The sequence below is a fragment of the Phalacrocorax aristotelis genome, chromosome 8 (assembly GCF_949628215.1).
Source record: "Phalacrocorax aristotelis chromosome 8, bGulAri2.1, whole genome shotgun sequence".
NCBI lineage: Eukaryota > Metazoa > Chordata > Aves > Suliformes > Phalacrocoracidae > Phalacrocorax > Phalacrocorax aristotelis.
In genome coordinates, this window is record NC_134283.1 from 44,606,232 (window position 1) to 44,632,227 (window position 25,996).

A 25,996-nucleotide genomic window follows, 5' to 3' on the forward strand; every position below is an offset into this window, starting at 1 on the left:
ATAGGGGGATTGCCCTGACCCAGATGCAGGACCCTGCTCTTGGCCTTGTTGAACCTCATAAGGGTCTCCCAGGCCCACCTCTCCAGCTTGTCTGGGTCTCTGTGGATGACATCCCGTCCTTCTGGCGGGTCAGCTGCCCCGCTCGGGAGAGGGGCCGGGGGGATGAGCTGGAGGGGGTGTCCCCGTCATTGCCCCCCCACGCCCCCGCCCCTCACGGCCTGTGGAGGAAGAGCGGGCGGGACCCCGGGGTAGGGACGCGGCCGGGCTCAGCGAGGGGCGGTAGCGAGGCGAGGCCGGGCGGGGCCCGCCATTGCCGGGGCGGGGCGGCGGCGGCCGCGGTGGCTGCCGGGGCGCGCGGGACGACGGCGGCGAGCGGAGGTGACCGGGCTGGGGGAGCGGGTCGGCGGCGGGCTCGGGGGGCTGCGGAGGCGGGGGGCAGGGGAAGGGCCGCCTCCGCTGCGGCGGTGCCGCCATCGCCTCTCCCTGGAAAATGTCCACCCCCGCTGCAGCGCGGGGCTCCGGGCTGGAAACTCCCGCTGCCCACCTCGCCCCCGGCAGCGGGGTTTCTGCAGGAAATGCCCTTTCCCGCCCGGTGGCACCACCGCTGCCGCCTGCCTCCGACCGCAGCGCTGGCCTGGCAAGGCCGAGCCTCGCTGGGCCGAGCCTCGCTGGGCCTCCCCGGGGGTGCCGGGGGAGGGCCCTGAGGGGAGGGTGGGAGCAACGCTCTTTCGGCCATAGAAAACACAGCTGAAACACTCCTGTATGTGGGCTTGAAATAGATGTTTTTACCGTGGGTCGATACTCCTTAGGGTAGGAGTCGCCTCCATCAGTTCCCCCCCCACAGGGGCAGCTCCCACCCGCGCACAGACCGGCCCGTGGGCCCTCTGGCCTACGAAGGCTTCCCCCTTTTTTCCCTCACCCCCCTCATGTCAGGACTCAGGTAATGCCGGGTGTCCCCCACAAATTGGAATCCGGCCCTGTGAGAAACGAGGGGCGGCAGCGAAGCTCCCACGATGTTGGGTATTGCGGTCCAAGAGTGGGTTTTTAAAAGGGGAAAAATACTGGTGCCTGTGCTGTGTTCGGGGCGTTCCGAAAGCACGTGTGTGCGTTTTGTGATGTGGAATAAAGTGCGTTTTTCATATACTTCAAGGATTATTTTTGGCCGTTGCTTTTGATTTAATGATAAATAGTATGGCAGTTCTCCTAGCTTGGAGCGGATTAGCTTCGCCACTTAAATGGGAGTTTTGCCTTCGTATGTTCTGTTCCCTGAGCCACAACTGAAGAGCCTTAGCCATGTTTTTACAGGTGTTCATAATATTTTGTGCTTGTATAGGTGTGTTGTCAGCTTTCAGTGATATGCTGTGATTTTTGCCTTCTAGGTTTTTCCGAAGCTTTATTTTACAGGATTTATAACACTTACACGTCTTAGTTCGGAAGAGAAGTTGTTCTGCTGAAATGTCGAAAATTGAGAAGATGAGTATCCTTGGAGTGAGGAGTTTTGGGGTAGAGGATAAAGACAAACAAATTATCAGTTTCTTTAGTCCGTTAACTATTTTGGTGGGACCAAACGGCGCAGGAAAAACGGTAAGACTTACTAAATATCTGGTTTTCACAGAATGCCAGGTTGGAAGGGACCTCAGGGATCATCTAGTCCCACCTTTCTAGGAAGAGCACATTCTAGACAAGATGGCCCAGCACCCTGTCCAAAGCTCTGAAAGGCCTCAAAACATGAATACTGATCTCTACAGGAAAGTAGTAATAATATCGCAAAAATCTTTCTGTTTACTATAAATATTGTGGTGTTTAGCATCATTAAAGATCTGCCTTCGTGCCTGGATTTTGCAGAGCACCGCTTGGCATCTTTCCTAGGAAATTGATCCGGATTCTGATTAAAACTGATTTTGCAAAGTACCATATTCTCATGATACCCAAAAAAGAAAATGTTATTTCTCTCACGTCACATTTTTATAGATATTCATAGATATTTGGGCTGTTACTGCAGTTTTGCCTGTGATCCCTCGTTTACTCTAAATTTCCATTATAATTATTATCTTCTTTCTGTTTTCTTAGACTATCATTGAATGTCTTAAATATATATCCACTGGAGATTTTCCTCCTGGCACCAAAGGAAACTCATTTGTTCACGACCCAAAGGTAAAAGTCATAGTGACTAGATTTCGCGTGTGTTTACTCCTAAGTCAAATACTTCACTGCACTCAATGTTGTGATGAAAACAGGGATGCTCAAGTTCTAGGCAGACGTGAGCTGACTGTATTGTTTCAGGAAGAACAAAGAGCTGGGAGAGATTAGAACATTCCCACAGCTGGGAAGGCACGTATTCACTTGGTTATTGAGAATAATTTCCCTTATTCAGGTTTTTTTTGTTTTTACTAAAGGTTGCCAATGAAACAGATGTTAGAGCTCAGATTCGATTACAGTTTCGGGATGTAAACGGAGAGCTTGTAGCTGTCCAGCGATCCATGGTCTGTACCCAGAAAGGCAAGAAAACAGAATTTAAAACACTTGAAGGTGTCATTACTAGAACAAAGTAAGTTGTTTTTCTTAGTTTGGCATGAAGATTGGTTTGGGTTTTGTATATTTTCATGGATCAGTCAAGAGAGAACTTCAGAATGTATTGCCTGAGGTAGCTACCAGTGCTCTTATATTAAAGCGATTTAGTTTCATCACTTGATTAGTTGATTCAAGTATCCTGCAACTGATATGTACAACTTTAATAACTACTTATATCTGTCAACTTGCACCTATTTGAAAATTGAATTAATAGTGATACGGTTTGAAAGTAGCATTGTGGGGAGTATGGAGGCTTCACTTCCTTTAGCACCACTTTCAGTTTTGGATCGTGTTGGCCCATGGTTAACTCTGATCTCCACTACTTAAGACAGTGCGTTCACTTCATTCAAGATCGTGTTTGCTCCCTCTGGTGGTTCTGCATAGTTTTAAAATGTGTAATAGTCTTGACTACAAATACTGATAGTGTTAAATGCATGTGTTGGATGTGGTAAGTATATGCTTAAAAATCGTTACTTGTTAAGTTTTTGGATCGGTGCGTTACAATGAGATTACACTGTTATAAATGCGGTTTACTTTTGAAAGAATTTGCTGGTAACTTCTTTGGGGATTTTCTTTATCTGTGCTACCTAGGCATGGCGAGAAGGTCAGTCTGAGCTCCAAGTGTGCAGAAATTGATCGAGAGATGATCAGCGCCCTTGGCGTTTCCAAAGCGGTGATTAACAATGTCATTTTCTGCCACCAAGAAGAATCCAACTGGCCATTAAGTGAAGGGAAGGCCCTGAAACAAAAATTTGATGAGATCTTCTCAGCAACAAGGTTTTTCTCTTTACTGTAATTAAATAAAAACTAAGAAATGTCTTCTCTAATAATGTAGGTGTTAATGAAAATGTCTAAGGCATTGTTTCATGCATCAGGGTCGCTATATTGCCAATAGGATCTGAAATTTTGGTTTTTTTTAAAGGTATATTAAAGCGCTCGAAACTCTCCGTCAAGTACGACTGAAACAGAGCTGCAAAGTGAAAGAGTGTCAGACAGAACTGAAATACCTAAAACAGAATAAAGAAAAGGCACAGGAAATCCAGGATCGTCTTAGCAATAGAGAGGCTCAACTGGCTGCTTCTAAGGAGAACGTAAAATCTATTGAGAGTCAGCTTGATCCTCTGAAGGTAGTTTGCATGACAGATATGTTAAGACTTTAATACAAAACAATACATAAGTACTAAAGAACACGGAAAAATGTGGAAGCTGGATTGATTTCTTGTTTAAAATCTTACACGTTTATGTTGTGTACACGTTATGTCATCCTTTGCTCTGAAGCAGGATCAAGCATCCCTCAGCAAGCCTGGCCAGATACTGGGCTAATCTGGAAACAGCTATTGGAGGCTTAAGAGCATAGCTTGTGAAATTCTTGTAGCGGCATTGGGGTTTTGTAGCTTAATTTAAAATCTCTCTCTCTCAAATTTAGCTCGTAAATATTATAAACTATAACTAAACTAAAACTTAAAACCCCCTGTTTTTTAAAAATACTTTCTAAAAGCTGAAGCTTTTACACTTGGACTACTCTATCGTATAGAACAACTGATTATGGGATTCATAAGCTGGTGAGACATTTTACTTACAGCATTCTTTCCTTTGCAGTCTTCTCTGGAAGCAGTTGAACAGAATCTCGTAAAAGTGATGAGGCTAGACAACGATGTAAAAGCCCTGGAGAGCAGGAGGAGGCAGATGGAGAAAGATAATCAGGATTTGCAACAAAAGATGGAAAAGGTTGCCCTTTAAATTCCATTCTGCCGTCTTTTCTGCTGAAGAATCAGTCTGTCTTTTGCTACCCAGTGACCTAAGTATATATTATCCATCAGATGTCAGTGAAGAACATTTTCATAGCCCATGTCACTCGCTTGATATTATCAGATATTGCAAATATGGCTCAATAAGGATGTATTAGTTTCTGTGTAATTTGGGTTAAATTGTTTTTTGTAACTTTTCCGTCCACCGTAGACGAGCTTGCTGGGAAGGCAAATGCTGACAAAAGTTTTCATAAAAGTGATAATTAACAGTGCCCTGCGGTGTGTCACTTGAAAATATCTGCCTCTCACTGTATGTTGACGATGGCCAGCCCTTGTTTTGACCAGTGTGGGATGGCTCCTGAAGTTAATATTCTTCATCTCCCTGGAGATTTGCTATTTCTCTTTCTTAAAATAAGAAACTATTGTCTTCTGTCTCCTGTTGTGATTGTGACAAGGCATTTAAAGCTATTCTGAAAAATGGAAAGAAATTCCATAGTGGTAAAAATCTACATTCATTTGTTTTATCAGCCTAAGGAAAATAGATTTTCCAGATCTTCTTGTAGCATATTTAATTTTTATTATCTCTGTGTCTTAATATAGAAATTCTGTGTGAGAGGTGTTTATGCCTTACTTCTTGAATTCTGTTACGGTAAAAAGTATAGTTTTTAAAAACATCATTAATTGGCTTACAAATTTAGCAAAAAAGCTAACTTTATTATATTTGGTGTACAGGTTTTTCAAGGAACAGATGAACAGCTAAGGGATAGATACCAGAACCACCAGAGAACAGTGAAAGAGAAGGAGAAGAGATTGTCAGACTGTAAGCGTGAATTAGATAGAACCACTAAGGAATGCCAGAGATTTAACAGTGAGAAATCAGAACTGCTGATTGAACGAGGTATTTTAGACTTCATCTACAACCTTGTATTTCTTTTTTAATGTAAATAAGATCTGAAATGGAACTACTGGTAAGAACTGAAGGGGTTTGAACTGAACGAGACCCCTAAAATGCGTGTGAGTTTGGGGTCAGCTGCACAGTACGGCATGAGACCCTCACAGGTGGACAGGCCTTAGCGTTATAGTCCCGGAGCTTCTAATGTGCACTTCTTGGAGCTATAATTACAAGATGTAGTACCTTTGTCCTTAAATGGACCAATCTTTATAAAAATATTCCAAATAGATAATCTATGGTGGTATAGATCAGTGTCAGCCTAGCAGTTTACAACACAGTTGTTTTCACTGTCTGAGCTTGTACTTCCTTTAGGTGGTGAAAATGCCTGCTAACCGGATGCGATTGTATAAGTGTGTTTTAACCAAGAAAACCATGAAAGCTGACTGCTTGGCATGCTCAGTGTCTGAGGTGGGGGCTGGGGACCAGTCAGAGGGCTTTAGGAGAATATTCTTTCATATTGCCTGAATTCTCTTTTAGATGGACTATGGGAATTTCAGAAAAGCTGTAGTAGTTGAGACACAGAGTATACACTTACATAAAATACGTTTGGACTTTGTTTGCTTATATTTACCAGAATAATATTTTTAGCGTTTTAGGAGGCTTTCTTTTAAATTCCTGATTTATTGAATTAATAAAAATTTAGTTACCTGAAATAGCAATCTCTCAAGCTAAAGCTTGTTTTTACTCTGGAGCTTTTAGTGTTGTTTAAAGACACATCCATTTAAAAGACGTTAAGGAGATAGCTGCAATGGGCTTTGAATCCTAAATGTATCTCCCACCTCGGTTTTTGAGCGTTTATGTCACATTTTCTTTTTGTGAAGGTCGTCTTCAGCTGCAAGCAGATTGTCACCGAGAGCACATCGCAACGAGGGATTCTTTAATTCAGTCTCTGGCAGCGCAGCTGGAATTAGATGGTTTTGAGCGGGCACCTTTTAACGAAAGGCACATTACCAGTTTTCACAGGTTGTTGAAGGAGAGGCAGGAAAGAGATACAGAAGCTGCAAATAATTTGATGGTGAGAATGTTATTGTTTTAGTGGTGTGGTTAGTATTGGTTATTAGTGTGTTATTGGTGCATATATGTCTTCGTGGTGCTGGGAGGAAGAGGAAGAATTTGGGGGGGGAAAAACTGAAGCCATTTTTTTTCTTCTAGAATTCTTTATTATGGGTTGCCTAAATCTTTCCATGGAAATTAGTTTTGGAACTAAGAGAGAGTGGTCGTCAAGTGATCTGAACTGCCGAACCTACTGAACGGGCAGTTCTTCAGATAGGTTTTTCTCAGCAGCCCTCTTATGCAGGTGGATCACTGAGAAGCTAAAACACCTGAGGAAGAATTACAGTGGGCAACTGGTTTAAAAATAAGCAACTTCTTGTTCAAGTCATCTTCAAAGTGGAGTTGCTCTCACAGACACTACTGGTATGATGCAGATGTGTTTTCCTATCAAAATTTCTGCTGAAATGTTTGGCAAGTTCTGGTTATCGAACTATTTCAATGTTTTGTATTACAGTGGTGAACATTTGCAAGCTAGTGTGAAGAAGTGTTCGTAAATGTTGTTTTCCGATGGAAAAAAAATAAGTATATTATTGCTGACTTCTTTCAGAGAGAATTTGCGCAAAAAGAAGCGATGAAACAAAAACAGATAGATGACATAAGAGATAAGAAAACTGGATTAGAAAGAACCATTGAGCTGCAATCAGACAAGCAAAATAAGAAACAAGTTGAGCTGAAGAATGTAAAATATGAATTGCAGCAGTTGGAGGGGTTTTCGGACAGAATTCTGGAGTTGGATCAAGAGATTGCCAAGACAGTAAGTTAATGTAACTGAAAAATTTGTAGGAGTTTGAAGTAAAAACTTTTGCCTTTATCATGAAGAAAAAACCCCAAAACCTCCTTGATGTTTACTGCATCTGCTGCATTTTTGCCCTTTTAATACCCTCCCTATGCTTTCTCTGTTTAGACGGTGCGCCCTTTGGGCCGGGGGCTGTTCACTGCCTTGCTTTTTGTACAGCGCGTGCATAGAACATACTGCTTCTGCTTGGCGAATTGGAAATAGGGCAATAGCCACAGCTGGTGGTGTCATGAGATTAGTGAGCCTTAAATTACTGGGCCAGAAAAATATGACCTAAAATGCTATGCTACCTACATTTTTCCAGATAATTTGTCTGTGAGATGGGCTAGTTGGTTGTAAGCGTTTTATCCAATGAAGTATGATAAATTTACAAGCATTTTTTTGTCCCTGTTCAACAGCTGGCTATGTCTTTGTAGCCAAATATTTTATGTTGGTGAGTGGTGTATCATTTCGGTGCTTGACAGTGTTTCTTCTAGCCTCTTCACTAGGATAATTCCAAGTTTTATATACAGAAGATGCTAAAATACAGAGAATCAAATTTAAATATGAGTGAGCTTCCTGAAGTTAAATCATGTGGTCATGGCTTACGGTTAGAGCATGAGCACCTTGGGGCAGTACTACATTTCAGAACAATGCATCCAGTATCTGCTCTACTTCCCCCTGCCAACACTGGGAGCTGCCTTTGTCCCTTTTCATGTATTCTTTACAAATCTTTTAAGTGTCATTCCTGTAACAGCTAATAATATTGCTGCCGGGCAGCCTGAGAGCCGCCTTCTGTTTCCTTTACTTAGAACTTCATTGGTTAGTGTAATTATTGAAGGCTTCTGGGCTTTTGTGTTTTGTTTAGGAACATGAGCTAGAGAAGGCTGAGAGGAACAGCAACATAGAAACACTGGATCTGGAAGTACAAACTCTGCAAAATGAGAAGATAAACCTGGACAAAGCTCTTAGGAAGTTGGATCAAGAGATGGAACAGCTGAATCTACATACCATGACAATTACGCAGCTTGAGATGCTGAAGAAAGACAAAGTAATTTTTCAGTCATCATCTCATAAGAGGGGGACATGAAATTTATCCGGTCCCTTCAAGATTTGTGTATTTGTGTTGTGTTTATCAACAGTCATATGTAAAACTTCTGCCTGACTTCATAGAAGCCGTTAACTTTATGAACACATCAAGGGGCATAAACTTGAAGATATGAAAAAAACTAATTTAAAATGCTTCATCTCCCCAGGCAGACAAAGAAGAGCAGATTAGAAAAGTAAAATCCAGGCATTCTGATGAACTGACATCACTGTTGGGATACTTTCCGAATAAAAGCCAACTTGAAGACTGGCTTCATGCTAAAAGCAGGAAGATTAATCAGACAAGGGATAATCTTGCTGCCCTTAAGTAGGTATTAATTAAATTGATTATGTCTCCATAAGGATTTGTGTAATTACGAATTTAAGTGTAGGAAAGTTTAATATGCTTAACACACTTGTTACTTTAATTCATTATTGTTTATTTAGGTATCTGCAAAATCAAAGAAAGCATCCTGCAGAACTTTTGTAATGTATAGCTGACGTAGTTTGTGCTGGTTAATAAAATCATGACATTTATAGTATGTCAAAGGCAGCACTAAAAGCAGATAGCAAAATATCGTTGTGGAACATCCTTCATTGTCTATACTAATCCCAGCTGAATGAATGTGCTCAGGGGCTTCTGCCTTTCCTGTAAGTCACAGAATGGTCAGTGACTGTATCGCAAGTTCCTGTGTGATGACCTGTTCCTGATTTCCTTTGGTTATATAAAACAGTTTGTTAGAAGGAGTAGGTAACATCAGCACACTATGCAGTGACACACATTAAACTTCCACAAAACAACCCCCCCCCCAAGATTTTAAGTATAAGAATATTGCATCGTTCAGAAGTATGGGACATGAGTAGAATGATGCTAACATTCTTTGCTTAAGAGGTTCAATAATATCTCATAAGCAATAGTCGCTGTAGGGGGAAAAAAATTGATATTATTTTGTGAAGTTTTGTATGGCTTTGTTATTAGAAATGAGTTTCTCATGAGTAAGCGTCTAGAAAACACAAGGGAATTACAGGGAAACAGTTTATGCTGTACCGAGATTAATGAAAGGTTGACGCTATAGATTTCCTGAAGAATCATTGGAGAAGAACTGGTGAACCGCTCTGTAATATCAACTTCAGATTAGCTTCCTGTCTTTTTGCTTAAACAGTTTGAAATCTTAATATTTTTTTTTTTGTAATAAAAGAGAGTATGCATTGATGTTTCAGCAAACGACTGGCATCGGCAGAATATCTTAGAACTTATGCCTGCGAAGAGCTAAGAAAAAAAGAAGCGCAACTGTCCCTTCATGAAGCAAAACTTCTTGATGTTTGTGGAAGCCAAGACTTTGACAGTGATCTGAACAAACTTCAAGATGAAATTGAAAAAAGTTCAAAACAGCGAGGTAAATATGTCTACAGCTCTACTTTTTTCCCTAAAGCTTGTTTAAAGTGTAAGCTGCAGGTATTGAGACAGTCTGTTGCTTGTGCAGGACAGTCGGCACAGAAACTGACTTAAGGGAGATGAATCTTATTATTTTTTTAAAACAAATTTTCCTTATCTTTACTACCATTTCTGTTTTACACTTAAGCAGGATCAGCTGTTTTAATTCTTTCCGTTAATTCTCTCATTATGTGTAAATCAAGTACCTGCTTTGGCTCACTGTGTACGTAGATCACAACCTTCTCAAAGCTAAGGACATGCCTCCTGGATCTGCCAGGGGTGAAGACAAGTACAGAACCAGCCGCCTGCTGTGGGTTTGACCTTTAAGGCCTACTACTAACTGAAAGAAAGTAATTTCTGAAGGAGGTACTCACTTCCACTGTCAATTACAGAGGCATGAGCATGGTTTAATAAAAGCATAGTTCAGGTTGGCGAGGACTTCGGGAGGTGATCTGGGGCAACCTGCTGAAAGCAAGGGCAGCACTGAATTCAGACCAGGTCGCTTAGGGCCATTTCAGTCTCCTGTCCTTGTGATTTTGTGGGTTCTGATTTTGTCTCGTTTATAGTAAACGCACATCTGCTTCAGATCTGATTATGCACGATTTATGTTTTTACATCAAGTCTTCTGTTTCTTTCTAAACCAGCTGTGCTTGCTGGAGCCACTGCAGTTTATTCACAGTTCATCACACAACTGACAGAGGAGAACCAGCCATGTTGTCCAGTTTGTCAAAGAGTTTTTCCGACAGAGGCCGAACTGCAAGATGTAATTAGCGATCTGCAGTCTAAACTGCGTCTTGCTCCAGACAAGCTGAAGTCAACAGAGTCTGAGCTTAAAAGAAAAGAGAAAAAACGTGATGAAATGATGAGTCTTAAACCACTTCGGTAACGTACTTGAGCCATGTTGTTGCAAGCTGTTTCCTTTCAAATGCTTGGGTTGGGATTATTAAGAATTATGTAGGTGTCAGGGAAGCTTTATTTTAGGGCTAGTTAATTCATTACAAAAATCTCGCTGAGATAAATATTTTGCTAGCGTTTTTTTCTCTGCTCATTCGGACTTCAAACTGTTTTATATTTTTGGTATTTCCGGTCCTTTGAGGCTTCTCCTGATAGCGAGGCAGAAAAAGTGGTTATGTACTTACTTTTCTACCAGTTATTTACAGTGAACAGGCACAGTTCCCCTCCTTGTTATTTATTGTTGTAATTTAAAATGGACAGGCTGGTTTTGTTGCTAATGAAATGGTTTCACACCACGTCACCTTAAATATGTTTCTTAAAAATGCTGAAATGGAAGTTTGTCTGACAGAATGGGAACTGAATGTATATTAAACACTCTTTAATAATAGCTTGATTTATATCTCCTTTAACAATAGTTTTTGTTGCTGGCAGTTTTGTATGAATTACAATGTTCTAGAAAGACATCTCTGGATTTTTTTTTTAGTGGATTCCCGATGCCATTTATGTTTCCTTGAGGTTCAGTTATGTGCAGTTCTTCATTTGGGAATGCATCTCTGTTTCTGGTGCTGATAACCCATATTAGATTGGATTGAATTTATTCGCTTTAGTTATTTAAAAAAACTTTTAATGTTATTATTTTGAACTTGCAAGGTAATACAAAGTGTAGGTAATATCAAGAAATTCAGACAAGGTGCCCACAGTATTCTCCAATCTCCAGGCTGCATCTGTCTGTTTTTTTAAAGCTATGAAAATACTGGACAGGCTGTTTTGTTGCTGCTTCCCTTCTCTCTTCCTGTTGCCTCTCTCCAAAACATGATCAAATAACACTGGCCCTGAAGAGTTTTTGTCAGTGTCATGTTTTTTTTTTTTTCCTTAGCATATGAACAGTGTCTAAAGTAAGAGTATGCAGGTTTCCTGCCTGTAGGTGAAGAGGCTCTAGTCTCAAGAAATTTGCAGACTATTGTTCTGAGAGAATTTGGAGAATATATGTTAGAGGGTAAACCTTTCCTTCGCAAGAGGGCACTCTTGTGCAGTGGATTTAGACCCTCTCATGAGCACTTGCTGTAATTAATTTAAAAACCAAAAAAGACTTTCTTTGCTTGTTTCACTTCACCTGTCTAAAGTGAGGGTTGTATTACCTTAGCTGGGTATATAACACAAACTCAATCGAACATGGGCAAGGTTAGGGGGATACCATTTTGGCTAAATTTAGGCTTCCCCTACTAAATCGTATCACAGATTTTGTGATCCTGAATGTCTCAAATTTACGCTGCTGCTTTTGACAAAGGAAATTTTATGGATTTGTATTTTATTTAAGGCGAACTGTCGTTGAACTCCAAGATAGGGACATACCAGACCTGAGGAACAAGATACAGAATGCAAACAGGGAACTAACAGGCCTGAAGGGTGAGATAGAAGAACAGGAGTCACTCTTGCAGACAGCTTTGTCTGAGGAGGAAGGTGCCAAGGCACATTTACAGGATATAACGCTAATGGAAAGGTACCAGGTATGCTTTTTGTGATTTCTTTTAACATATATAAAATGATACTTGCTAGCATCTAAATATGTAGGTATTCAATAATATGACAAACCTTTGAGGTCTTAAGACTTTTCAAGCAAAGAAAAAATACTTTAAAGGACAGCATAACATAGGTAATATTGGTACTAATAGAAGTTTTATGTAATGATTTTTGCTTTTGAGGACCATAGCGTCCCTTGAGTTCTGATTCAATTCTGTGCTATGCTAACTGGGAAAAGAGGTGTAATCCAGAACTTGAGCACAAACGCAAGTACACCAAAGTGTTTTTCAGTCCTCATAGTCAGGCTTCTGTCATTACCATTCAGCGTGTTTTCAGCACCTACTCTACGTGCTTTCTGGAATCTTGTCACACAGGTTTCCTTGTCCTGGGCAGAGAATATCTCGCCTTGTTCTGAATATACGGTAAAGGGAAATTGGTATCCTGTATTACTTCTTATTCTGATGCAGGAGATTGTTTGAACAGCCTTCATGCCTTTATTACCAACGCAAAATCTTTGCTTGACTGAGGACCACGAGAGGGACAGTTACGTAGAGAACCTGGGGCCAGGCAAAGGACTGAGAGTGTCTCACGGGTGGGAGGTGGCAGCAGCTCCTGGGGCTCCAACAGCTCTGTTGTCACAGAGACAGGTAGCACATGTAACTGCTCTGAGGTAGCCTGCGGATGTCAAAAGCCCATCCATCCATATTGACTGATTTCCTCTCACAGTCAGGGATTCAGATTTCCAGCAGCCTGTGGGCTGACACAACCTTACTGCTAATGATGTGATGTTGCTTCAGCAGAGGAGATAAATTTGAGGGTGTGGAGTCAGGTGTGCCTCAAACCCCAAGCTTGTTCTTGCATGCCAGAGATAAAAAACCACATGTTAAACACTAATACAATAATAACAGTGCTTTTCCTTATTCTTTCAGACAGATATTAGGGATGTTGAACGGAAAATTGCTCAGCAGGAGGCTAAGCTGCTAGGAGTCGATTTAAGTAGAACTGTTCTACAAGTAAGCCAAGAAAAACAAGGGAAAAAACACTTGTGGGATACAGGTAGGTCATACAAAACTGGTATTTCATTTTAATATTGAAAATAATGCTCTAAACTTGCTGCCATTAAAAAATTAAACTTTAGCCTACTTATTTTGCGTTCTGAAATAACTATTCTAATAGTTTGTGTTGGGTTTTGGGGTCATATTGGCTTAATTTAGAGTTAAGTTTTCATAAGGAAGACAATAAATGGTGTTAATAACAGGTGGACTCTGTGTTTGTTTTCACATACAGTTACTGGTAAAATTGAGTTAAATCAAAAACTCAAGCAAGACCAGCAAAATCAGATCCAGCAGCTAAAGAGTACAATTAATGAGCTTAAAGCAGAGAAACTTCAGATTTCCAGCAGCATGCAGCGGCGGCAGCAACTGGAGGAACAAACAGTGGAATTAACCACTGAGGTTCAGTCCTTATGCAGAGAAATCAAGGTAGGAAATACTCTTAATTATTTAACCCTTAGCTTTGTTGTCCTGGAAAAGAGATAATAATCTTGTTATATTTAACATTGTCTGCGATCCCAGCAAATAAGAGGTATTTTTAAATGTTTGTCTTGCGCTGCTATTGCATATCTCTGGGAATTTCCAGAACTTTATTAATCCCTGTTCTCGCATCTATTTTACGACACACATTTAAAAAAAAAAGGAAGTAACCACGTGACTTTTTTTACCACTTGACAAATTGTTGATCTTTAACAGAATGGGAAAATAAAAAGGACTTTCTCCGACTACTTTTCAGGAAGCAAAAGAACAGGTATTTCCTTTGAATGCAACTTTAGAAAAACTGCAGCAGGAGAAGGAGGATCTAATAAATAAAAGGGCTGCAAGCAATAAAGAAACACAAGAGAAGGTTTGTTTGCTTTTGGCGTAGCTGGGAGGTGGGATTAGATACTGGTTTTCAGGCATGGGTGGAAGCTGTGGTAATGAGTTTGCATTTAGGAGTGCCTTAAATTGGTGGAAATTTCAGGGAAGAAAATGAACATAACCAAGTCAGGAGATGAACTCGGTTGTAATTAAACCTTGGTAGTCTTGTCAGAAGGCTGATAGGGACATTTGGCAATATTTAGTGACCAATGGTATTAAAAGCCCTTCCTAATAGATCTAAGAGAAATAGCAAGGGTGACTGTAACCAGTCCTTGCCAAGAGGCAAACGTGCTTTGCGCAGGTGAAGTGGCCCTCTTGGGTAAGCACGAATGAGTGACGTACCATTTGCTTTGGAAAAGATTGTCGTGGTAATAAGGAGCACCTGGGTTTCAAAAGTCAAAGGCTTTATTAGTAAATTAAAGGGAGTTATGACTGTGCTGAGACAATAGTATTATCCAGCATCTAATCTTTGATACAGGGTGTACCTGTTCTTGGACATAAGACTGCATTTCATGTGAAATCTTTCCCCTGCAGATAAATGGCATAAAAGAGAAAGTTAAAGATATAAACAAGTACATGAAAGAAATTGACAACTATATTCAACAAGGAAAAGAAGAGTATAAAAAGGTAACCTAAAAACCAGTTGGTAATAAGTTGACATTAAAAGCACTTTTGTGTTTGAATTGTATACTGTTTTATTTCTTTAGCAAAAGGAGTCTGAACTTGAAGATGTGAATTCTCAGTTAGCTGCCTGTGAGAAACAGAAGGAAAGTATAAGTAAAGAGATGGAAACGATTCGACAAGATATTGACACTCAAAAGGTAGATGCCTTGTTTTACAGTAAAGTATATTTTGCATAGTTGAATTAATTTCTGCTTTTGGTTTAAGTCTGCCAAGGTCTGTTGTGGTGCAAAGTTTGTCTCTTCCTGATTTGCTTAATCACTTGTTAGTCAGAATAGCTGCTAGACATGCATTAGGCTCAAAAAAGTCTTGAGACTTGTATATGCAAAAGTAGATGCATTTTAGAAAACTTCTACCTCTGTCATTTTGTGGTATTTCCAAAAAGGGTAAGTCTGTGGGGACAATAGCCAGCATTTTCAAAAGTATCTTTGGGTGGAGAATACCTGCCTTCTGAAGTAAGACTGCAGTAAGGTGTTTGTAACTGCAGGTACCAGAAGTTGCTGGTTACTCCAGATTTTGACATGTCCTTCCAACTCTTGCGTATATATTTCAAATACTGTTTACATTCTTTATAGGAAAGATGTCTTTCCCCCTTCCGCCCCACCACTTACTGTCTAACTTGTAGAACTGAGATGGGGGACTTTGTTAAATCTCATCCTAAATTACTTGCCCTGTTTGAAACATTGATTAATACTTGCCCACAGGATCGCTCTTGTGTTCGCCTGTGATGATAAATACTGTATTATTTCAGATTGAAATATGAAATAATACTGCTGGTTTCCATTATACCCTATTTCTCGCACAAGATAAGCTCTCACTGTGATTATTTTCATTGTTGTCAATTATTTTGTGCTTGCAGCATGTTTTATTAGAGTTGTGCGGAACTCATGCTTTGTAATTCAGTATATTGACTCTCAAACTTTATACAACTTCTTGCTTTCCGTGGAGACAGATACAGGAAAGGTGGCTAGAGGATAATCTCACTTTGAGGAAACGGAATGAAGAACTAAAAGAAGTTGAAGACAACATAAAACAGCTTGTGAAGGAGATGGGAGAGATGAAAGTCCCACAGATGAAAAAGTAAGCATCTTCAAAACAGAACGGCGCGTTTTACAGAAGAATTCACTGAGTATCTGAACGTCGTATTCACTGCGTTGTAGTGTTTCCTGGTCCACCTTTCTCCCCACTCACGTAGACCACTTCCTCCCTCAAACTCCTGTTTGCATGATATCCCCGTGACGACAACTTAAATGACTCAGTGAAATTATAGTACTTCTAGCTAGAAATACATATATGGGTACATGTGCATATACCTGTTCCAGTCTAATCCTTTGGGGTTTTTTAGTGGTTTCCATGGTTAAATCCACATTTTAAAAATAATTTGTGTCTCTGGTTAAGCATATTTAGTTTTCATTTTCAGTCTGCTCGCTTAGGTCTGAGCAGCAAATTTTATATTTATTTCAGTAGTTTAATATTAATTGCTTAAATAAGAAACGTTTTTGAAAAGGAATTGGCCCTATGCTGGTTCTTATGTGTGAACCATTTATTTAGCTTTCTAGAGGTTACCCAATTAATTTGCCTTATTTTGCTCAGTATCCTAATTTAATTCCACCTATGATGTTAATTATTTTTTATGTTTTACATATGGCACTTCAGCAATCAAACTTGATAACTTGCTTCTCCCACTCAGAATAGTGATTTGAGTATGTTCTTAACAAACTTAGAAATATACTTCTTTTAATAATGTCATAATATCAGTGATGTTGGTACTAAAATTATAACTGTTACGGACTTTATAGATACCAGATAATGAGCTATTGTCTAACGTAAACTCAGAACCCTGATTAAAAAATCATTAAACACTAAATACAAAAGACTCATATTTCAATTATGGTTTCACAGTGAACGAAAACATTTAGAGGAGAAAATAGAATCTCTGAAAAGAAACCATCATGTTGCACTTGGCCGACAACATGGATTCGAGGAAGAGATTGTTCGGCTTAAAAAGGAGCTTCGAGAGTCGCAATTCAAGGATGCAGAGGAGAAATACAGGGAGATGATGATTATTATGAGAACAACAGAGCTGGCGAACAAAGATCTGGACCTTTATTATAAGGCTCTTGATAAGTAAGTATTGTCATATGAGGGCAATTCTGAGACGTTTTAGGCTTTATTACTATTGGTAATCTTGATGCAAAAGCAGCTTTCAGTTTCAGACTTCCTGAGGTAACTTAGAGATAGTAAATTGATATCATTCTTTGAGATATATAATTATTTCTCTTTATAAAATCAGACATTTAAATATTAATATAACAAGATGCAACTTTTTAAGTTAATTAAAATACACTACCAATGGCACAGGATTGGTAGGATGTAGGAAATCTGTAAATTAATGCATATAATGTACATACAGTTAATGCATTGATGGTAATAATTGCATTTTAATAGTCATAGATATGTCCAGTGGTCATTATAATTTTATTCCCAATTCTCTGTAGGATCCTTTTTGAGTTATGGTTGTACGTGTTAGGACTCATATTCACAATGCAACAATTCAAGCTGAGAGATAATAGAGTCATAGAATCATATTAAGGTTGGAAAAGACCTCCAGGATCATCAAGTCCAACTGACAACCCAACACCCCCAGGCCTCCTAAACCATGCCCTGAAGTGCCACCTCTACATATTTGTTGAACCCCACCAGGGATGGTGACTCCCCCACCTCTCTGGGCAGTGTGTTCCGGTGCCAGCACGTCACCCACCTGTGCCTTCTGTGTTGAATTCTTGGCGTGAAATAATGTTTTGCTGTTTTGGCTGTGGTGGTTAGAGGATGTCCAGACAATAAACACATTCAACTTTGTTTTTCATATGAAATCATGTGGAAGAGGCAGTGGAGCTGCAGGCTGTTCCTCTGACCCTATTCCTCTGTAGCTATTATTTTTTCCCCCCAGTTGAAGGCATTTTTAGGAAGCTTTTGTAAATGTGTCTCCCACAGTTGCTGATGGTTTTCCTTTCTTCCTGTAATTTTGATTTGGGGTGGTTGGGTTTTTTTGAGGGGAAGTATTACAGGATATGCAGTGGGAGAATGTGTTTCTTAAGTGTGTCTCACATGTTCTCTCAAAATACAAAAAATCCGCAGTACGAGTTCAGGAAAGGTGAAATCAGTGTTTAAATCCTTCATTATTAACCCAGGTCTGTCTTGCACGGTCTCTCATACTACTCCCATTTCTATAGCAGTACGTTCTAGCATCTTCTGGTCGTATCTTAACATAAATAACATACGCCAGGTAGATTTCTGGTTCCCCATGATCATCATCTCAGGTAAACAATTGTGTTTTCATTGAAGAACATTACCATGTAGAGGTGGTTTTTTCCCCTTTTCAAGTGTGGGTGGTTTTGTGTTTATTTTAGAGAAGGCAAGATCAAAAGAAGCATATCTTGCATTTGATGGAAAGCGTAGTCGACTTTGTGATTGTTTCTGCTTCCTCTGGAAGCTTGTTTTCTAGTCTTGGACTGACAGGGCAAAAACAGCGTCTCAAAATTTGTAAACAAATACAAAGTAAAACATACAGCTCCCTAAAAACCCTTTATGTACAATTATATTGATGTATTGCGATGGATTGCAATGAGGTATTGCCGCTTTGTGGACAGCAAAGGACCTTGGAATCAGTGCATATGTTTCAGGAAATACGAAACTGGTGCTCCGTGACAGAAAGATCAATTTAATATTAGGAACAAAAAAAAAAGAAACAAACATTTTGGCCACTGTGTAAATTCAAAAAACACCCATGTCTTGAATATAATATTGAATTTTGGTCACCTGTATTAAGAAGGGTCTAGTAGTGCTGGGGAAAGGAGCACAGAAGAGCAGCAATGCGACTGAGGGTACAGCGTCGTGGTCAAGAAGAGAAACTAAAGAGATGAGAACTTTCCAAATAGAGAAGACAGGTCTTGATGGTTATTAAACACAGTCTAGAGCAACCCTGTTTTAAGCAATTTTAATGATAAAATAAATATGTTTTAATATTAGAACGTAAGCTAATCCAGAATTTATTTTGTGAAGATGTAAAATTGTTCGGAGCACGTATAATGCCCTCCTTTCAGCTTAAATGGCAATGCACTCCAAGAATTACCCTTTTAGAATTCAGAATCTTTTTGTATGGTATCAAATCATCTATTGTTTCTATTTAAGGCAAAACAGGAAATCAGTCTTGTAATTTCAAGAAAAATAGATAAGCATCACTTATTGGTAATCATCTGAAAAATCAGTGAGACGAAATGTTAGCTCTAATGGCCAGAGATTGAAAGCTGTATCTGTAGCTGCGAAAAGCAACGTTTTGGGTGTTCTGTGCTATCAGTTGATCTTTATTGACAATATTTAGAGGTTTTTGATAAACATTGATGAGAATGCATTCTTTGGTTTAATTAAGTAAATAGCTGAAAACACTTCCTTCTCTCTTAAGACTTAACAAATCCTGTTAGAGTCGATACTTCGTTATTGCCCGGAAGAGGTGGATATAATTCCTGTAAGAGGGGAAATAGGAAATGTGTATGTAAAAGTCCATTTCAGAAGTATATTTTATTTCCACCTTACTTTTTTGAAAGAAGACATTGGCATAAATTGAGCAGGATTTTTTTTCATTACAGAGCACTTTTTATTTAAAAAGCCAGGGTAGAAATGTAGCTTGAATGCTTTCATAAGGAATCATCTATTATTGAACTGAAGTCAGGTTGATATATTAACCAGGGAAATTAAATTGAAAATTATTAATTACATCCTATGTTACTCTTGCTGGTGAAAAGTAGCTCTAGTCAGAACGCCTGTTTGGGTCATTAGAAATTATATTCTCAATACAGAATTCTCTGCTCGGAGGAAACTTCACGGGCTCTTCTTCTGAGACCCAGTTCTTTGCTCTGGTGGGGAACTGTGCCAATGAGTAACACTGCTGTTGCTTGGCAAGACTTAACATCAGATTCGTCTTCTTGGTGTGAAAATATACCTCACACATAAATTATAAATCTCTTAAAAGGTCAGGTAAACTTGCTCTGTCGAGTGGCTGACTGCAGATCTTTTTATCTTCGTTACTCTTCCACATCTTGAGACTGAGCTGTTTGTGAGAGTAGAGTTATTTACACAATTAAGTGTGTTTAATCTTGAGATACTCACGCCTTCAAAATGAACTAGCACTTACTACGTTTTTAGTAAAAGTATCGAGGGAATGGAAAGAGAGCTGCTGCCATCCTTAAAGCTCCTGTAGGCCATAGCGGTCCATGGTTTGCACCTACAACAATTTGCACTTTTTGTTGTTGTTCTTTAGAGCAATAATGACATTTCATAGCATGAAGATGGAAGAAATCAACAAAATAATTCGTGACCTTTGGCGAAGCACCTACAGAGGGCAGGGTATGTCATTTTTTGTAGTTTTCCATATACGTATCCCTCTGATATTGAGCACTGCATTCTGGAAAGCGTTTGTCCAGAATATTGAAAGTCCAGGATCTGAAAATAGTTGGCACCATTCTGAAGTTACATCTGTTGGTCACCACTATAACCTCCTTTATTACACATCATGTAGTTAGTTACAGGATAAATAGAGGTAATTTTCCTCTTTCTGTGTTTTCCGAGGTTACTGTTTCCTTGGGTCAGGGGAACTGCATGAGTTCATTCTTTCAATTTTGGAAAAATTGATTTCAAAGATGTATCTATTAGTGGGAGTTCTGAAGAGAATTTTTTGATGGTTACTGCATATTATACCCCTCAGCTCTGTTTAATCCTATGATACTTTTAAAGATTTTTTTTATAATGTAAAAACTGTCTCCTTCCCATTTTCAGATATTGAATATATAGAAATTCGTTCCGATGCAGATGAGAATGTCTCAGCCTCTGACAAAAGAAGAAGCTACAATTATAGAGTAGTAATGATAAAGGGAGACACAGCACTGGATATGCGAGGAAGATGCAGTGCTGGGCAAAAGGTAATAGCATTTTATTTTTAGTACGCAGTAAATAGGAGGCTGAAAACTGACTCAGGTGAATGCAAAAGAGTAACGTGTTCTGAAGTGACCCTGAAGAGCAGGCAACTCCAGCTCTACAGTTCTGTACAGCTTCCCTTCACTGTGTGGATTTCGCTGGCAGCATGCAGCACATGATTCTGAACCCTGTTTTGGGGCTCCAAAATCCATTGCTTCAGCTGGGGACTGGTCTGAGTCCCTGCAGCAGCAAAGGGTTCAATTTCCCCTCTCTCCTCAAGTTCAAACCCTCCCAGTCTCTTGCTGGTTACCACTAATGTTCCCATAGCTTTAGGTCTGTTGACTTGCTCCCATATTTTTTCCTTCCTGAGGGCTTAGCCCTTGGTTGTCTTTTCACAACTGTGTCTAAGTATGATAAGACCTCTTTTTCTCCAAGTTATGCTACTCTCCCCTACTGCTGAATATAACCTTGCAGCTCTTGGCACGGTATGATATTTGGTGACATACTTTCAGGCATTGCGTTTCATTCTGTCCCATCCATGTCAGCAATTAGCGCTGCAGTCTGGCCGTTCAGCTGGCTCGGTACTTCAATAAAGCACACTGGCCAAGTGGCCTGGTACCACACCTGCCTTGGCAGTACCAGTGGTCAGAGGTTCATCGTAGTTTACCACACCTCTTTAACATGCTGGGGCTGGAGAGGTGTTGTTTCCACCTCTCTGTTACGTTATGACAGAGCATCTAAAATATTCTGCAGCAAAAGAACCAACTTTGTTCATCTGCCTCCAAAATCACCATCTGTACTGAATTTTTTGTATTTTAAAGAGCTGAGGTATGGAGGAAAAAAAACATAATACTTGTAGCCATTTGGCACTTGGCATATTGGTTATGCAGCTTGGGCGACCAAAGCTACCCTAGAGCATTACAGCAGGAAACTCTGCTTCTTCCTTAGATGAACGCTTTCCACCAGGACAAGCGATCGTCCTAAAGGCAGAGATGGTAGAAAAGGACAAAAATGCAGCCAGGGCTGCTCGTATTCCTTCCCTGCTGGAACACTTTCTGCCCATCCTTTGTGTCTGCTGCACTGTAAACAGAAGACCTGGGTGGCTCTCCTCAACGTGGAAGGCTCTGTATGCAAGGTGCCAGGACAGCCTAGCCTGAGGACACTGCAGCCTTGTGGGAGATACATTCTCCTTCCTCTTCTGCAGTGGGAGCTGGAGCTTTCAGCTCTGCAGTAGCTGAAAGGGCTATGATGGCAACAGATTTAGGTGTCTCTGATGTTGAGAAATAATTGTCATTATCCGAAGTAACAAACTGCCTACTTCCTTGCCTCCAGAGTAGCGATTCCCACTCTGTTGCTTAGTCCAGCGGAGTTTCATTGGCAGCCAGGCCTTTTCCACAACCAGATGGTAGGTCAGTAGTAGAAAATGAAATCAAGGAATGGAACAAAATGATACACAAGATTAAGTGCATACAGCAGTAGAATCACGAAAGGATATTTCTTACGAAGATGAATACTGTATTGTTGCTTGAATATGAGAAACACTGTCAAATTACTTCCCACCTGAGTGTAGATGTGTGCTTGGTTTTGAAAATTCCATACTAATTTTGGGGGAAATCCAAATCTTATAAAACAGCAGTATAGGCAAAAAATGTGTCCTCTCCTGAAGTCGTCTAGGACATTACGTTACAGTCCTATGTAAATGAGAGTGAAACTTGTTCACAGTTTCTTAACTTATATTCTGAGAATTCTTTGATCGTGAACTGTGATGCCAGCAGTCGTGATAATTGGAAAGTATTTTTGGCAGCATAGTTTCCATCAAGTGTTCTGTCATTTTTCACTAGTCCAGGAGATAGAATAGTAGTATGATTAGGCATGTTAGTACAAACCTAACATGTAAGGTGGTAAATCCTACTGTCTTCAGTTTTAGTACGTAGTCAGGAGTTCGGTAGCTCAAACTTAGTGATACACATACCGATTTCCACCATCCCTGTTGCAGCAGGGTGGCGCTTGAACAGAGTACAGGGGTGATGCAGATGGCAAGGTTGTAGCGTCTTTACCTCGATTGGAATCCTTGCTTCCAATAGCTCCTGAATTTTGAGTATTGGACTTCTGTGGTATTTTTTCCAACGGTACTTTGTGGAATGGATCTTTCGATTCAAACTTGAAGTTTTAATGTTGTTTTTTGGTAACTAATGAGTTATTTTCATATTGTGAATATCAGCGCATCGTTACGTAAACTTTAGCCATGGTTGGTAACAGCATTAAAAATAGCACGTCACATGTAGTTCCTCTATAAACACTTCAAAGAGTGAGATTTTGGTGTTCGGTTTTTTTTTTTCCTTAGGTGCTTGCTTCTCTTATTATTCGTCTTGCTCTAGCAGAAACATTCTGTCTCAACTGTGGCATATTGGCGCTAGACGAGCCTACCACCAATCTTGATCGTGAAAACATAGAGTCTCTTGCACTCGCCCTGGTGGAGTAAGTGATCTCTTCTTGTGAAGCTTAGAGATGGATATTTTTCAAATGCTAATAGTATTTGGCAGAAGTGAATTATATTATAAGCTGGCATATCTTTGTTGGCATCTGCAAATACAAATGCAGAGCAGTAGTCAAGATTCCCTATCCTTTATCTGGAAGAGAAAAAGTATTTCTTAAATAATTTGGGATTTTTATATGTGGATAAAAAGAGCTGCTGATCTGCATTAGATTGCTTGCCACTTCATGTCATTTGTTATCAATAGTTAAATATTTTTGTACTGTGTATTTACAAATTCTATAATATGAGAATGTGATTTAGATAAACATACACTAAATAACATCTCTTTGTAGGATAATAAAAAGCCGCTCACAACAGCGTAACTTTCAGCTTCTGGTGATAACTCATGACGAAGATTTTGTTGAACTTCTGGGCCGTTCTGAATACGTGGAAACGTTCTACAGGATAAAGAAGAACATTGACCAGTGCTCTGAGATCATGAAATGCAGCGTCAGCTCCCTAGGTTCATACGTTCATTAGAATTTCAAGTAATTACGTATTATAGACTGGCTTCGCTGCTTGACTTGGCAGAGCTCAAATGAAACCATCTGAAAATATAGTCCCTTCAGATCATATACTACTGAAGATTTGTAACAATTTTAGCTAGAATGTGAAACTCTTAGACTTTTAAACTTCATATCTTTCTACATATTTCTGTGCCTGGGTTTAAGAATCACCCTGATTTGGAAGAATTTAAATGAACACAACACAGTTAACTTTTAGATGTATCTTTGGCTTTTAAAAGTGAAAATAAAGTTGTGATGTTCTTTGTGTACGTCCTGGTGGGGAGATACAGAGGCAGATTCTTTGGGAAAGCTGCAGCTCTGGCGATAGAAGCGGGCTTGCTCTCCATCGCTACGTTATGGCAACTTCAGGGTTGATTTGTATCTCTCTAGTCAGGGCGTGTTCATAGCTACCCACCTAGGCTCCCTGAAATTCAGAAGACTCAAAGAGAACTTCTGCTGCTTTCTCTTCAAGGTAACGTTACTCTGACTGTTCAAAGACAGAATAGAATCTCCACAAAGCGTAACAGCTTTCTTTAGAATAAAGGAAACTCCCATCTCTAAATGAATGAATGAGTGAAAGGGTGACAGAAGCATATTTTTAACCATATTTAACCTTGCTTAGTGTCATTTGCCTCTGCTGCTTTAAGATGATGGCATTTACGAGAGTTATGTCATATTTTGATTCACCATGAGATATGATCGGGTTCTATGAAAATGATACAGAAATGCCTTAGCGAGTTAATATGTGTGGATGCTGAGCTTCACCTGCACCGCCCAGAGTTCTTCCCAAAGCTCTTTTTCCTTGGCATAGCAACACCCAGTGGCCCTGAAGAACGCAGGCCAAGGGGAAGCTACCGCTCAGAATGATGGCAGAAAGCCAACAGTGATGGCACGCTTCAAAATGCAAAGGACCTGATCATCACAAGTCCTGAGATTTCAGATGAGCCTCTCAAGCCATGCAAGCCCCGAGGGATGCGATGCAATGCCTGGGTGTCTGTTTCTTTGTAACCAAGTAAGGGGGCGCCTCTTCTACCTTGAACTCTGGGTACTGGGTGCAAGTCCACAAGCAGAAAGTCAGCTTACCACTCTTTAAATCCTTGCAGACAGCAGTGATCAGCTGAACCTCCTAAGCAGCATATGACCAAAGCTCGATTTCACTGGAATAATCTTTAAACCACTGTGGAAGAGAAAGTTAATCTCTGTAACATCAGGATGTTTGGCAAATACGGGAATGAGCCCGAGAACGTTGCATACCACCTTCTTCCTGCTCCAGGATGTGGGAAACCCTTTGTTTCTCAGGGATAGAATTATCTAATCATTAAAGTTGGAAAAGACCCCTAGGATCGTCAAGTCCAACCATCAACCCAGCACCACCATGTCTCCAAAACCGTGCCCTGAAGGGCCACGTCTACATGTTGTTTGAACCCTGCCAGGGATGGTGACTCCCCCACCTCTCTGGGCAGCCTGTGCCAGGGCCTGACCGCTCTGCCAGTGAAGAAATTTTTCCTAATATCCAACCTAAACCTCCCCTGACGCCGCTTGAGGCTATTTCCTATAGAATCAGTGACTGAATGAGTGAAGGATGAAGAGGCATTCCCGAAGCGGGTGAGGACGGGGTAGGGGCGCGGGCAGAGCCGCCTGGCGCAGGCGGGGCCCGGGGCCGGTTAAGCACCACGGACAGAGGCAGCCCCGGGACGCGCCGGTGGCCTTCGTCTGAGGGGCCGGCGAAGCGTGGCCCTGCCTGCCCTGGCGGCCGTGCCCTGGCTCCTTCCCGGTCCTGCTGAGCCCCTCGCCTCAAACCATCCCGCTCCCGACACCGCTGGAGGCGACATCTGCACCAAAAAAGACAAAACCCAACAGTACCCTGGGTGCGATTCTTCATCTCGACGTTCTTCAGCCTTCCACATGGCCAGGGAGGTAAGCGGACTTGGCAGTAGCTGCCTGAAAGGGTAGTGCCAGAAACTGAGCCCATGAACTAAGGATTATTTCCACCTGAATTTTCTGAAACTGCAAGTCACTAGAGTCGGGGTGGCCCTAGTCATCGGGAAACTGCTCAAAGATAAGCTAATTAATGGGACTTCCTAGCAATTACGCTCTTTCACCAATCCCCTGAAACAGCAACTAACACCAAACTGTGGGGAAGAAAGAGAAGGCGAAGGAAAATGCTACTAACATGCATTACGTTTGCAGTTTAAAGAAGCTTCACTGACTCTAGTACTACTTCCTGAAGGGGAATTTTCTTAAAGATAAAATCAACAGAAACAACAAAAAAAAAAACCTTTGAATTTTCACATT

The 25,996-nt window shown here is 40.5% G+C and overlaps 1 protein-coding gene across 1 annotated transcript; it reads left to right on the forward strand.

The window, feature by feature from the left end:
* Positions 1 to 309: 309 nt before the first annotated feature.
* On the forward strand, positions 310 to 23,970 carry RAD50 (RAD50 double strand break repair protein). Its single transcript, XM_075102965.1, has 26 exons — positions 310 to 378; positions 1,380 to 1,584; positions 2,071 to 2,154; positions 2,397 to 2,548; positions 3,163 to 3,348; positions 3,494 to 3,698; positions 4,171 to 4,299; positions 5,052 to 5,217; positions 6,093 to 6,286; positions 6,872 to 7,078; positions 7,968 to 8,150; positions 8,356 to 8,513; positions 9,407 to 9,582; positions 10,265 to 10,502; positions 11,893 to 12,082; positions 13,025 to 13,151; positions 13,383 to 13,576; positions 13,884 to 13,994; positions 14,543 to 14,635; positions 14,716 to 14,829; positions 15,642 to 15,769; positions 16,592 to 16,816; positions 20,007 to 20,092; positions 20,522 to 20,664; positions 23,004 to 23,137; positions 23,489 to 23,970. Exons 2-26 carry the CDS (start codon positions 1,456 to 1,458, stop codon positions 23,673 to 23,675), a joined length of 3,939 nt encoding a protein of 1,312 aa, XP_074959066.1. The 5' UTR covers positions 310 to 378; positions 1,380 to 1,455; the 3' UTR covers positions 23,676 to 23,970.
* The last annotated feature ends 2,026 nt before the right edge of the window (positions 23,971 to 25,996 follow it).